The sequence below is a fragment of the Scylla paramamosain genome, chromosome 44 (assembly GCF_035594125.1).
Source record: "Scylla paramamosain isolate STU-SP2022 chromosome 44, ASM3559412v1, whole genome shotgun sequence".
Classification (NCBI taxonomy): domain Eukaryota; kingdom Metazoa; phylum Arthropoda; class Malacostraca; order Decapoda; family Portunidae; genus Scylla; species Scylla paramamosain.
In genome coordinates, this window is record NC_087194.1 from 8,804,893 (window position 1) to 8,820,901 (window position 16,009).

General features: G+C 37.2%; 1 protein-coding gene across 1 annotated transcript in view; it reads left to right on the forward strand.

Annotated features, from left to right (window-relative positions):
* Positions 1 to 16,009, forward strand: part of LOC135093916 (zinc metalloproteinase nas-4-like) — a 73,300-nt gene that overhangs the window by 37,666 nt on the left and 19,625 nt on the right. Inside the window, exons 4-6 of the mRNA XM_063993583.1 lie at positions 4,444 to 4,614; positions 4,921 to 5,038; positions 7,069 to 7,313. Of these exons, the coding sequence (XP_063849653.1) occupies positions 4,444 to 4,614; positions 4,921 to 5,038; positions 7,069 to 7,313 (534 nt within the window). The remainder of the gene's footprint in view (positions 1 to 4,443; positions 4,615 to 4,920; positions 5,039 to 7,068; positions 7,314 to 16,009) is intronic.

Sequence of the window (16,009 nt, forward strand, 5' to 3'; positions counted from 1 at the left end):
CATTCCACCCCTCTCACTGCTGCCATAACTTGGCTAGCATCCCTGAACTACCTGCTATGTAGCTCAGTGAAGGGCTTAAATAGGCATTTACTGGGGCTTTCTGGCTTCCTATAGTGAATTACACAATTGAAGTTGTCAGCCTGTTTCACCTCCCACAGGCAAGGGAATACCATGGCTACCAAATCACACCAACAGATGGGAAAAAATTACCAGCCATGTTCTAGGAAGGGACAATTACAACAAGTAACAAACACATTATAAGGATTATAATGTTGTACGGAGTACCACCTTCACAAACGACAAGACAATATACACCTTTTCCATAGAAAACTATCTCCCTCTGCACTATTATATTCAGCTTCCCAGGAGACAGACCCTGCCCCCTTCACAGAAACGACACGGCACTTGGAGGAAGAATATTTAACTACACAGCAAAATATTAGTAATCATCTGTGTCTAGACCCTGTAAGAGAGCACTGGATCACAGTAACAAACATATAACAAACAATGTATACACGGATAAACCGCCAGCAAACCAAACAGGAGGGTCCCTGACTTCTCACAGACACTAGGTACTTGATCTACGAAGAGACAAGGAGTCACATTGTAATATTGTAATATATTGAGTGTGTCATAAGGAACTGCATTCACAGGCAGGGTGATAGAGACTTCTGAACACGAAGTATTAGCAGAGGCGTACTGCGATAAATTACTTAATTATCCCTTGAAACAACTAGCCCGCTAGCTGTATCCCTCCCAGTTTCCTCGAAATAACACTGCGGTATGTCTTGCTCTTGAGAAGTAGGTAAATGAGGCATGGGAACACGAGACATATGTTCATCAAAAAGGTACAATTTATGCAGTAGGGGAGGGAAGGAATGGGGGAGAGGGTGCAATCCACCCTCAACCGCTCGTCTCGCGCTTCTTGCTTGCATAAATGAAACATTTGCCCTTTCAAAATAATTACGATTGAACTATGGGGCTGAACTGGATGGGACTCAATGCGAAAGGACAACGGGATATATGAAAAAATTAATTGATGAAAAGAGATGACTAAATGCGGAAGGATTTTATAGTAAACCCAAGCAAGCGGCAGGCAGCTAACGTATGTCTGGCGTCTCCATCACTTGTCCCCGTTAACCTTTCTACACTCCCTCTCGTCTATCTCCTCTCCCATCCTTTGTCTCATCTTTCTTCTCACTTTCTCTTGTATATATATATATATATATATATATATATATATATATATATATATATATATATATATATATATATATATATATATATATATATATATATACAGAGAGAGAGAGAGAGAGAGAGAGAGAGAGAGAGAGAGAGAGAGAGAGAGAGAGAGAGAGAGAGAGAGAGAGAGAGAGAGAGAGCGCTCAAAATAAAAAAAAAAGATAAAATTCTCAGTTGGTGTCAGTGTCCGCATGCCATCCAGTTGCATGGGAGAGCGGGCACTGATAATATCTGACATGGCAACTCAAAACAGACAAGGGCATTGGATAGACTTACACATTAACAGTTTTGGTAAAGATTTGATGGTTGAGTGATGAGGACTGAAGAAATGTTTTTCGTGCGTGCATTCGCAATTCGACTTTCGCAAGTTTCCATTAAATATCTTTTCATATCTCCCACCTATGGCTACTAAACTGCCTATTATTGTTGTGGCGAAATAGCGTCTATGCTTGTCTGTTGCTGAGGAATGGAAGCATATTTTGTACTGATAATACTAAAAAAGGGACAGGGAAAGACAAAAACAGTAAAAACATAAGAACATAAGAACATAAGAACATAAGAAATAAGGGAAGCTGCAAGAAGCGACCAGGCTTACACGTGGCAGTCCCTGTATGAAACACACCTACCTATTTCCATCTGTTATCCCCATCCATAAACTTGTCTAATCTTCTCTTAAAGCTCTCTAGTGTCCTAGCACTAACTACATGATTACTGAGTCCGTTCCACTCATCTACCACTCTATTTGAGAACCATTTTTTTCCTTGTTCTTGTTCTTTGAAACTGTGCCTCCGTGCTTGCACCTTGCTTACTCAAACTCATTCAACTCTTTCTGTCAACATTTACCTTTCCTTCTTGCTGGAAGTTTGCCTACATTCAGTCTGTTTCTAAAATATGTGACCGTTCTTATCCCTCAAACTACTGTACTACTGCTTTAATTTCTTGCCTATGTAAAGTTTTTAAATCTATCCTCAACAGGAAGATTCTTAAACATCCATCACTTCACAACCTTCTTTCTGATAGCCAGTATCTGTTCTATCAAAGGCACTCTAATGGCTTTCCTTACTGATCCTTGGTCATCCTCTTTTAGAGATTTTGGTGAAACATTTGCTGTTGCCTTAGGCATATCAAAAGCTTTTGATAGAGTCCGGCACATGACTTTGATTTCCAAACTATTCTCCTACGGTTTCTATCCTTCTCTCTATAACTTCATCTCAAGTTTCCTTTCTGACCTTTCTATTGCTGCTGTGGTAGACGGTCACTGTTCTTCTAAATCTATTAACAGTGGTGTTCCTCAGTGTTCTGTCCTGTCACCCACTCTCTTCCTGTTATTCATCAATGATCCTATAAACCAAACTTCTTGTCCTATCCAGTCCTACGCTGATGATATCACTCTGCAATTTTTCTTATCTTTTCATAGACGTCCAATCCTTTAGGAAGTAAACAGTTAACGCAGAGAAGCCAAAGAATGCCGGACTCCTGATCTCTCTAAAATTTTTGATTGGGGCAGAGCAAACTTAGTATTGTTTAATGCCTCAAAAACTCAATTCCTCTCTGTCAACTCGACACAACCTTCCAGACAACTATCCCCTATTCTTCAGTGATACTCAACAGTCCTCCTCTTCTATACTTAATATCCATGTTCTGTCCTTTTCTTATAAACTAAACTGGAAATTTCACATCTCATATCTAGCTAAAACAATTTCTATGAAGTTAGGCGGTCTGAGACGTATTCACCAGTTTTTCTTACCTCCCTCCCCCCGACTGCTAACTCTGCACAAGGGCCTTATCCGTCCATGTATGGAGTATTCTTCACATATCTTGGAGGGTTTTCACTAATACCGCTCTGTTAGATAGGGTGGAATCCAAAGCTTTTCGTGTCATCAACTCCTCTCCTCTAACTGACTGTTTTCAGCCTCTTTCTCATCGCAACAATGCTGCATCTCAAGCTATCTTCTACCGCTATTTCCATGCTAACAGTTCTTTTGATCTGGCTAACTGCATGGCTCCCCTCCTCCCGCGGCCTCGCTACACAAGTCTTTCTTCTCTCTCTCAACGCTATCTGTCCACCTTTCTAATGCAAGACTTAACCAGTATTCTCAATCATTTATCTCTTTCTCTGATAAACTCTGGAACTCCCTGCCTGCTTCTGTATTTCCACCTTCTTATGACTTGAACTCCTTTAAGAGGGAGATTTGAAGACACTTATCATTCAATTTTTGATGACCGCTTCGGACCCTATTCGGGGACCGGCATCTCAGTGGGCAATTTTTTTTTTTTCATTGTATTTTTGTTGCCTTTGGCTAGTGTCCCTCCTGCATAAAAAATTATATATATATATATATATATATATATATATATATATATATATATATATATATATATATATATATATATATATATATATATATATATATATATATATATATATATACGAGTATATATATATATATATATATATATATATATATATATATATATATATATATATATATATATATATATATATATATATATATATATATATATATATTGTGACATGACTAAAAATTGAAGATGAAATTCTGGACAAACATACTCGTACACAAAATCCGGGGAGGAAATTGACTCAATAGATCATCATTGGACACTCTGTCACCTTGTTCTGACTCATTATGACCAGCCTCTGGAATGGTTCTTGATATTTTCATCTTTTTGTATGAAGTGAAACAAATTTGTCCCAGTATGACATGAATACATTTGCTAACTCTTCCAGCAAGTGTATTTAAGACTCTGTGAAAAGAAAACGTAGCAAATTCCTATGCATATCGTTCATTCAATGTCTCAATGTGATCTAAGAAATGGCATCTAGTAAAATAATTGTAAATATTGCATACATTTTAGGATCAGAGCAAAAGCGTAATGCTAGTATCGATTAACAGGTCATTTTATTTTTACAGTCACTAAAATTTATGTATTTTTTTTGTTTTCACTACCTACTGTACAACCATGTAAATGGGAAATCAATGTATGTACTTTCATGATAACGGCCCAGCTTATCTGATATTTGACTTGCTTTAAGAACCTGCATCCTTACTTGTATAGCAAAGATCAGAAAGTTTTGTAGTCACTAAATCATTTCGAATGAATTGCTTTAGGCTGGGCTCGTGGAGACCTCTCCAATTAGTAGTACATCATTATTGCTGTTCCTGTTTCTTTCAGTCCATGCCTCCATTGACACTTCCCGTCAGCGTGATCCTATCGAGCTGGCGGGACTGTATCAAGGGGACATCATGCTTCGGTCCGCTCCTCCCTCCTTCAGGAACGCCGTGGTAGATCCTGCTCAGCGATGGAAGGATGGCACCATCCCTTATGTCATATCCTCCTCGTATGGTGTGTGTGTGTGTGTGTGTGTGTGTGTGTGTGTGTGTGTGTGTGTGTGTGTGTGTTGTCAAAACTTGAGCTTAATTTTATGCGTTGTTGAAAAAAAAGGCAAATTTCCAGTTAATTTACATTTTACATTAGTGTCCATACCACTATTGTGCTTTTACGACAATTATGACGCTCATGATGGTGGTGATGATGGTCATTATGACTAAAACGACGGCGCCGCAGCATAACATGACTTTACTTTGCAAGTACAAAATTCTAATGTGATAACGTGATTTTAACATCTCCCCCGACTCTCCTACTCCCCAGATGCTACGGAGCGGACTACAATCGCTAGGGCAATGGAAGAGATAGAACGAAATACCTGCGTTCGCTTTGTTCCTCGTATACGAGAAAGCGACTACATTCACCTCTTGAAGGCGTACGGGTAAGGCACTGACAGCACTAGCAGCATTCCTACTTACGTTTAACGCACGTTACCTTTCCTTTCACATTATAAAACACATAACATACACTTTCTTCTTCCCAGACTTTCAGGCACTAAGTTCCCATTTGTTCATCTCTGTGTGCATGCCCTCTGTTCCCTTTCTTCATTGCAACGAAGGTTTTACACATTTCATAACCACAGGTAAAAATAGATGATTGGCACATTAAAACTTACAAAATTACACACATGCACACAGATATATATATATATATATATATATATATATATATATATATATATATATATATATATATATATATATATATATATATATATATATATATATATATATATATATATATATATATATATATATATATATATATATATATATATATATATATATATATATATATATATATATTACGAACAAAAGCATTTGCAGTCTTTGTAACAAAATGTGTTATACATAAAAAGAAGAAAGAAATAATAAACAAACATGTAAACAATAAATGATGACTTATTTGCGACAGATTAAAGAAGGTTTGGAGCACATGGACCATGCATCGCATATCATAAAGACAATAAGTGCCAACATTAGCACCGTTCTAATAGATTCAAGATTTCCCATGCATGTCACATCTTACGATAGCCCAAAGGTGGCTGATACAGTTCATCACCAGATTAGATTTACTCTGAATATATCGATCTCTCAAACGGTTTCAATATGTCAAATAATTCCTTGAATGTGTTCATATCTATTAATGTTGACTGACAACAATTTTTGAAGCTTTGTCCCAAGCTTCAAACGTCTTACCCATTGCCATCTGACTGTACCCTTCTTTTCAGGAATGATATATGGTGAAGATTTTTACTGTATGGATTTCAGTCATTACATAATGTTTGATAATGTTATGTGGTTAAGCACACCCGTGTTCCCACAATGAACAATCGGTACCGTCCCAGATTCTGTACGATTTTACTCTCAAGATATTAATGAAATTATTTTGTTCAGCCTCTCTTATTTCCCTTCATTATGAAAGCAGTATGTTCATTCATCTCTAGCAGAAATGCTTTGTTTGTACACTGCTGAAGCTGCTGGATGAAAGTGACCTCACAGTGAAAAACTCTACGCATGAGCAGGGTACATACATATCGGATCTCTCAAAATGTAGATTTTTTAAATTTTACTTTATTATTATTATTATCATTATTTTTTTTTTTTGTGATCGTGGGTGGGGACGTGGTTATTCACATTTATTTTATTTCATTTTACTTTATAATTCTCTATTTGCTTATTTGTTTATTCTTATTTACTCATTCATTTTTGCGGATGCTGATGATGCTGATATCAAATGCTTACTTCCATGTGGATGAGGACATAATATAACACTTCTGTGTCAATGTTACGCCGTTATCCGAGCAATATTTACCTTACATTTTACATAAACTTTCTTTTTATGCACAAATTAAAGAAAAAAAAAATCAACTAACTCCTACACGCTGTTTAGTGCATCATTTCGCTTTTTTTTTTTTTTCCGTAAAGTAGCTATTTTATACCTGGTTAACCGTCTGCGTTCCAGTCTTGCAGCCTCCCTGCACCAGACTTGCAATTTCTTACTTGTTCTATGCTTTAATGCAAGAATTAAACAAAAACTCACTCTTACATTAAAATTCCTGGTACACCCTTAAAGTCTCTGGCCGACTGCGTTTTCCCCATCTCCCTATAACGAGCTATTTTAAGCCGGTTGTGTAAAGACAATTCCGGAACTAAACTGCTAAGCACATTTCTATATGTTTTACTTATTTGTTTTTGAAGAGACATTTTAACACATTATCGTAACTATAATGTGTTCGTGGTAAAGAGGAGACCTTCTTGTGGTGTCTTTACAAGATACGCATTGCAAACAGTTAATTAAAGGAAGAGGGAGGAGTATGAGGATCTGCCCCGTGTGTCAAAAACAGATCGCTTATCTCATGGCCTACTTTGTATGTGGAGAACAATAACCTGCCGTCCTTCACACCCGCAGGTGTTCCAGCAACGTGGGCCGCTCCGGTGGCCCTCAGCCAATCACGCTGGACGCGAGCTGCCTCTACGTGGGTGTCATCATTCACGAACTGATGCACGCGGCCGGATTCTGGCACGAACACTCCAGGAATGACCGGGACAACTACATCATCATCAATAAAGCCAATGTTCAGAGCAGCGAGTGGCTTAATTTTAAAAAGTACTCCTGGGATGAAGCGAAGACCTTAGGCGTCACATACGATCTGGGTAAGAGTTTGGTGCCATTGTTACCATTGCAATATATATATATATATATATATATATATATATATATATATATATATATATATATATATATATATATATATATATATATATATATATATATATATATATATATATATATATATATATATATATATATCTATATCTATATCTATATCTATATATATATATATATATATATATATATATATATATATATATATATATATATATATATATATATATATATATATATATATATATTGCAATGACTAAATTTATCTGTGCTATACACCTCTCACTCACCTCCTCTGACTATAACAAAAATGCTTTGACTACTTAACTTACAAAGTGGAGAACATCCTGACTCGCTTCTCTTTTGCGGAGATCTACATTCTTGGAGACTTCAGTGTTCACCACCAGCTTTGGCTCTCCTCTCCCTTCACTGACAATCTTGGCGAACTAACCTTTAACTTCGCTATCCTCCGTGACTTAGAGCAACTGGTGCAACATCCTCCTTGTTTCCTTGACCACCTTGGAGATACGCCTAATATTCTTGATCTTTTCCTAACATCAAATCTGATCTTCTGTTTATGCTGTCACCCTATCTTCTTCGTTGGGATTCTCGATCATAACTTCAAATCTGTATCTTGTGCTATCACTCCAATGTGGAGTTTTGAGGACTAGTGGTTATCACCAGGTGGCAGCACAGACACAAACTCTTCTCTCACATACAAGCAATATCAGAGATACCTACAGTGTTATTCTATTTACATGAAGATGCAATGGGCTTACATAATATATTTTTCTACGTAATCCCTTCTAAGTAGTAGCACAAGTAAAATTAAACTCTTTTCATGAACAAATGTATATAAGTTGATTTTCTAATGAATCGGCATTTAGATTTATTTGGTCATCTTAAGATTTCCAAATGAATGCACTCCTTATTGGAAACGTCTTAATCTAGACGACAGTAAACATAAAGGCAACATGCCTGTGACAGACAAAAGTCCAAATTACATAGATCTCCTTCCTAGTTTATGGAAACGGCAATTTTAATAAAAAAAAAAAAAAAAGGCAACTCAAGTGTCCTGACGATAGTAATGCTGTATCTCCAACCAAAACAAACACCTGACTCGGCCGCGCTGGTTGAACTTAAGAAAAACGTTGTTGGACAAGAAGTTGAATGTTGCTGCGGTGCCCATCTCTACTACAAAACTGGTGAAAAAGTTTCCTGTACTCCTCTCCCGTCACTCAAGGATCGCCTGAAAGATGTTTGTTTTGGTTCTCGATTACTTTGTCTTGTCGCTCGCTTCGTGAGAGAGATGCTAAAATCACCCCCCCCCCCCAAAAAAAAAAAAAAAAAATAGAGCCATATATCACGATGTTACTGAGTAGGTTGTGTTATACTATATAGTACAGTATGATTTTTTTTTTTCATTGTCCAAATCAATAGTTTTTATACTTGTAATATGCTTTATTTTAAGATAATGCTAGCAGTTTGCTCGATAATCACACACACACAAAAAAAAAAAATAATAATAATTTGACTACATTCTCTCAATATTATCCATACCGGATATTGAAAAGTCGATACATCATTTCAATAGTATCATGATGATCAATGTTCTATGCATCTTTACGCACCTGGGATTTACTACAACAATATTTTAGCTCTCTTTCCTACAGTTAGATGAGCAGCAACGACATCTAGCGGTTTAGTTTCGAAAACTCCCCATTTTTCCTCAGGATTCCCCAAAGCGGAGGTAAGACTGGCGTTTTGCCTCTTTTAATTGGGGGACCTGAGGAGGCATTATTCTAATTTTCCTTGGAATGACTACTGCTTCCGTATCGGAGACCCGTCTCTGTTTCTAGAGCTCATAAGAAAGGTGATAGTGTCTGGCATGGAAATGTACATTCCTCACTTATTCTCTCGAGCTAAACCTTCCAAATCCTGGTTTAACACATCCTGTTCCCCGTGCTATACATGTTGAAGAGATGGCCCACAAAAATTACTTGAGCCTTCTATCATCTGAATCTTGAATTTTGTTCCTCCCTCTCTTCCGTCCTCCGATTACTTCATGCTACTCATTAAGATAGTTCACAGTAATGTTTTACATACCCTTTCTGATCTTAACCCTCGGAAGGCTTATCGACCTGCTGGGGTTCCTTCTATTGTTTTCAAAACCTGTTCCTCCATACTTGGACCTTGCTTAGTCAATCATTTCCAACTCCATCTATTAATATGTACCTCTTCTTCCTGCTAGAAGTTTGCTTATATTCAGCCTGTTCTTCAAAAGGGTGACCGGTCAAATCCTTTAAATTAGCGTCATGTTATTTATAAACATCTGTCACTTCACAACCTCATATCTGATCGGTAGTATGGGTTCCGTTGAGAACCCTCTACTGGTGATCTTCTGGCTTTCCTTACTAAAGCCTTGATCATCCTCTTTTTATGAATTTTGGTGAAACATTTGTTGTTATCTAATGCATATCAAAAGCTTTTGATAGAGTCTGTGACAAAGCTTCAAATTCCAGACTACCTTTTTACAGCTTCTGTCCCTCTCTCTCTGTAACTTTATCTTAAGTTTCCTTTCTGGCCGTTCTATTGCTGCTGTAGTAGACTGTCACCGTTCTTCTCATGTCTATTATTAGTGGTGTTCTCCAAGGTTCTGTCCTGCCATCTACTTTCTTTTTATTATTTATCAATGATCTTTTAAGTCAAATTTATTGCCCTATCCACTCCTACTCTGATGATATCACCCTGCAATTTTCTACGTCTTTTCGTAGACGTCTAAACTTTTAGGAACTAAACATCTCATGCAGGGAAATCACAGAAAGCCTGACTGCTAATCTCTTTAAAATTTCTGATTGGGTCAGAACAAACTTAGTATTGTTCGATGTATGAAAACTCAATTCATCCATCTAACAACTCGAAACAACTTTCCACATAACTAACCCCTCTTCAGAGACACTCAACTGCCCATTTCTTCTACACTGAACATCTTCTGTTTGTCCTTTACTTATAATCTAAACCGGAAACTTCACATCTCATCTTTAGCTAAAACTGCTGCTATGAAGTTAGGTGTTCTGATCCACCTCCGCCAGTTTTTTTTTTTTTTCACCCCCCAACTGCTAACTCTATATTGGGGCCTTATCCGTCTATGTATGGAGTATGTATGCATGACATGTATGGCGGGGGGTTCCATTCATACTGCTCTTTTAGGCAGGGTGGAATCAAAAGCGTTTCGTCTCCTTCTTCATTTCCTCCTTCCTATGACACGGACGCTTTCAAGAGGGAAATTTCAAGACATTTATCCTCTGTTATGTGTGCCTTGTATTTGGCATTGCTCTGATATTTAAGTGGACAAAATTTTTCTTGCCTTTGGTCAATGGTCATTTCACATTAAAAGTAAATTATATATATATATATATATATATATATATATATATATATATATATATATATATATATATATATATATATATATATATATATATATATATATATATATATATATATATATATATATATATATATATATATATATATATATATATATATATATATATATATATATATATATATATATATATATATATATATATATATATATATATATATATATATATATATATACACACACACACACACACACACACACACACACACCATCAAGCCTCTCAGGTTTCTACTCTGTTTAACGTACCGACAGAGAAGGGAGTGCAACGAACGCCAAACGAACCCCAACTTGCTGAAAAACAATCACAATCCACGTGTTAAGGGTTGTGGGGAGTCATAGATAGAACAATAGACAAATAAATATGAGACTTATATCATAATATTATGTGAACTACCTACATCCAGAGACAAGCCTCCCACGCCCACAGAAAATGATATCTTCCTGCTAGAGAGCAGTTTACTCGTGGTCTCCAAGACAAACAATAACCCTTGTATAATTGTAAAGTCTGGAGAGAGAACAAATATCCACAAACAACCAGAATATTACTAAGTCCTATATCTTCAAAGCTTCCAGGAATGAGCCTTGAACACTAATTGCCTTTAACGGCAAGAAATGCTAATGAGACGACCAAGAAATCCCGAGATGGAAAAAAAAAAACTCTTGAGACTCCCAACAAAACGCAGGACGCCAGCACACTCAGACGGATTTTGAATGGAGTTCGTAGTATTTCCCAGTTATATAAACTTCGGTAGGTTCCAGTAGAAGTCCTTTCTACTTAGAATGATAGGAGCTTACCGTCACCACACTCGGCAATTGCGACTACGAAGAGTCCTCTAAAGGCGCGTCCGGATGGGTTCACGTTATGCAACGTAAGGCGCAATGCATTGCCGCAACTCGATTTTCGTGTTGCGTGTTGCTCGACAGTGTTGCCCAAATGAGTTGTTACGTGGGGCATTTTTGCAACACGATGCGCGACAGTAGCTGACAAGCTGTTACCAAAGAAGGATTGTAGTTGCTCGCCTTATCGTCCAATTCACAATATAACTGATGATTAGGCTTAGGCTAATTATATTAGCAGGATAATTAATATTAGTTAAAAATGCATTGCAATGTAGTAAAATATGCACTTATGCCTTAAGAAAAGTATGATTAATAATGATAAATTAGGTAATACTTTTAGCTTACTGGAATTGATAGCATAAATTTTATTTTATATTATTTTCTTTCTATTTTATAACGAAGATTTTTTTTTTTTAATTGTCACTGAGTGGCAAATTTGCTTTTTCTAGGATATGAAAAGAAAATAAGCAAAAAGTTTTTCGTGTATAAAGTCCTATTACACATTCTTATACTGTATTAACCGAGTGTAAGAATCCCACTTATGATATGAAGTATGTAACCTAATCCTGTTCATAACCAGTTTTTAAATTACTTATGAGATTTACAAAAAAATTACAATTGAAAAATACTGTTAGGCTACATATAGAATACTCATCATAAACACATAAAAACTTGTAAAAAATATGCCGTATTATGGGGAAAAAATACAAATATGCACCTATGTTTAAATATAGTAAGTATATGCGGATGACAGTAGCTGTCTATCAAGCTGTCACCGAGAAAGGATTGTCGCCGCTTACCATCCCATTCACACAATGGCTAATGATAATTTCTCGTCATAGAAAATGCCACATACCTTACTATCTATAGATTTGCTGAAGCAGCATCCATGCCTATGGAAAGTAAAAAGCAAAGACTACAAAAAAAAAAAAAAAAAAAAAGAAAAACAGAAATTTGACATTTTTCCACACTCCACAACCAGTTTGTCGGAAACGTCCTTTAGCAGGTCGCCGCGAAAACCACTTCTTACACCATATCCTTTTCCTTTTCTTGTGATTCATTTTCTTTTTTGCTTATGCTAATGTAACGATAGTCCATAAAATAGCGTCTTCCTCAGCACCATCATCCTGTGTGGCCCTCTATCAGTGACTTGCGCAACAGGCAAGGTAGTGTTGACAAACTGGCATTCTCGCAACACTTCACGCAACAGGAGCTGCGCCATAAGTTTAGCATCATGGACCCCAGTCTAGACAGGGCCTTAATAATATTGTTCAATGCCTCAAAAACTCAATTCATCCATCTATCAACTGAACAAAACCTTCCAGATAACTACCCCCCTCTTTTTTTAGTGACACTCCATTGTCCTTCTCTTCTACACTGAACATTCTTGGTCTGTCCTTTACTTATAATCTAAACTGGAAACTTTACATCTCATCTCTAGCTAAAACAGCTTCTATGAAGTTAGGCATTCTGAATCGTCTCTGCCAGTTTTTCTCACCCACCCAGCTGCCAACTCTATAAAGGCCTTATACCCCGAAGTATGCTTCACCTGTCCAGGCGGTGGGGCCTCCCCCACCGCCTTATAATCTAAACTGGTTTCCAGTTTAGATTATAAGTAAAGGACAGACCAAGAATGTTCAGTGTAGAAGAGAAGGACAATGGAGTGTCACTAAAAAAGAGGGGGGTAGTTATCTGGAAGGTTTTGTTTAGTTGATAGATGGATGAATTGAGTTTTTGAGGCACTCATACTCATACTGTTATTTTAGACAGGGTGGAATCAAAAGCTTTTCGTCTTATCAATTCCCCTCCTGTAATTGACTATTTTTAGCCTTTTTCTTATCGCCGCAATGCTGCATCTACTTTTCTGACCTTGCCATTTTTTTTTTTTTTTATGTAAGAGATAGCACCAGGCGAGGGCAACAAAAATTGCAAAAAAAAAAAAAAAATACAGAGGTGGCGGGTCCGGTCGAAAGTGTTAATCAAAACCACAGGATAAATGTCTTGAAACCTCCCTCTTGAAAGAGTTCAAGTCATTGGAAGGTGGAAATACATAAGAAGGCAAGGAGTTTCATAGTTTACCTGAGAAAGGGATGGATGATTGAGAGTACTGGTTAACTCTTGAATTACAGAGGTGGACAAAATAGGGATGAGAGAAAGAAGAAAGTCTCGTGCAGCGAGGCCGTGGGAAGAGGGTAGGTATAAAGTTAGCAAGATCAGAAGAGCAGTTGGCATGAAAATAGTAGAAGAAGATAGCAAGAGATGCAACACTGCAGCGATGAGAAAGAAGCTTAGTTCTCTCTTCTAACAGTCAGTTAGAAGAGAGGAACTGATAAGATGAAAAGCTTTTAATTCCACCCTGTCTAAAACAACGGTATGAGTAGAACACCCGCATACATGTGAAGCATACTCCATTCATGAATGGATAAAGTACTTGTACAGAGTCACCAGGTGGGGTGGGGGGGATGAGGAAAACTGACGGAGACGAGTCAAAACACCTAACTTCGTAGCAGCTGTTTTAGCTAGAAATGAGATATGAAGTTTCCAGTTTAGATTTTAAGTAAGAGTAGAGTGTAGAGCGAGTGTAGAAGAGGGGGACAGATGAGTGTCATCGAAGAATAGATAGTTGTCTGGAAGGTTCTGTCAAGTTGATAGAAGGAGGAATTGAGTTTTGAGGCACTGAACAACATTAAGTTTGCTCTGCCCCAATCAGAAATTTTAGAGAGATCAGAAGTTAGGCATTCTGCAGCTTCCCCGCGTGAACGGTTGACTTCCTGAAGGGTTGGCGTGAAAAAGTGCAGAGTGGTACTAACAGCGCAGGATAAAAAAGGACAAACAATTTTGTTTAGAAGATCATTGATAAATAATAGCAAGAGAGTAGATGACAAAAAAAAAAAAAAAAAAAACCTGAGGAACATCTGAGAAAGGTTAGGGCACACGGGATAGATGAGAAGGCTGGATAAGGTCACTAAGGCTTAGTGACAGGCGACAGAGAGTGGTAGTAAACGGCTTGAAATCCGAGTGGGGTCATGTAATTAGTGGGATGCCACAGGGATCAGTATTAGGGCCATTGTTATTTCTAATGACTTGAATAGTGGAATTAGTAGTGATGTTAGTAAATTTGCGGATGACACAAAGATAGGTAGATTAATTAGGTCAGAATCGGATGCCATTGCCTTGCAGGCAGATTTAGATAGAATGAATGAATGGACGGATAGATGGCAAATGCAATTTAATATCAATAAATGCAAAGTGCTTAGCGTAGGTAGAGGGAACCCAAACAATATGTACACATTAAACAACCAAACTCTGGTAGGTACAGGGTACGAGAAGGATTTAGGAGTTATAGTTTGCTCTGAACTCCGTCTAAGGAAACAATGCATAGAAGCCAGAAACAGGGCAAATAGGTTACTAGGATTAATTTTTAAGAGTGTTAAAAGTAGAAGGCCGGAAATAGTATTAAAGTTATACTTGGCGCTGGTCAGACCTCATCTAGACAACGCTGTGCAGTTTTGGTCCTCACATTACAGGAAAGATATAGGTCTATTAGAATCAGTAAAAAAGGAGAATGACTAAAAGGATACAGGGGATGAGGAGTTTTCCTTACGAGGCGAGGTTGAAGCTGTTAAATTTACATTCTTTAGAGAGACGTAGGTTAAGAGGGGACCTGATAGAAGTGTTTAAGTGGTATAAGGGTTATAACAAGGGGGATGTAGGCAAAATTCTTTGGATCAGCAACCAGGATAGAACAAGAAATAACGGGTTCAAGCTTGAAAAATTTATGTTTAGGAAGGAGATAGGAAAAAATGGTTCTCAAATAGAGTGGTAGATGAGTGGAACGGACTCAGTAATCATGTTGTTAGTGCTAGGACACTAGAGAGATTTAAGAGAAGATTAGACAAGTTTATGGATGGGGATAATACATGGAAATAGGTAGGTATATTTCATACAGGGACTGCCACGTGTGAGCCTGGTTGCTTCTTGCAGCTTCCCTTATTTCTTATGTTCTATGTTCTTATGTTCACTGTTAATATAATAAAAAAGAACAGAAGCCGTCTACCACAGTAGCAATAGGACGATCAAAAAGGAAACTTGAGATGAAGTTACAGAGAGAAGGATAGAAGCTGTAGGAGGGTAGTTTGGAAATCAAAGCTTTGTGCCAGACTCTATCAAAAGCTTTTGATGTGTCTAAGGCAATGGCAAAAAAAAAAAAAAAAAAAAAATCACCAAAATATCTAAAAAAACGATGACCAGGACTCAATAAGGAAAGCCGGAAGATCACCAGTAGAGCGGCCTTGGCAGAACCTATAATATCGACCAGATAGAAGGTTGTGAAGTGATAGATGTTTAAGAATCTTCCTGTTGAGGATAGATTGAAAAACTTTAAATAGGGAAGAA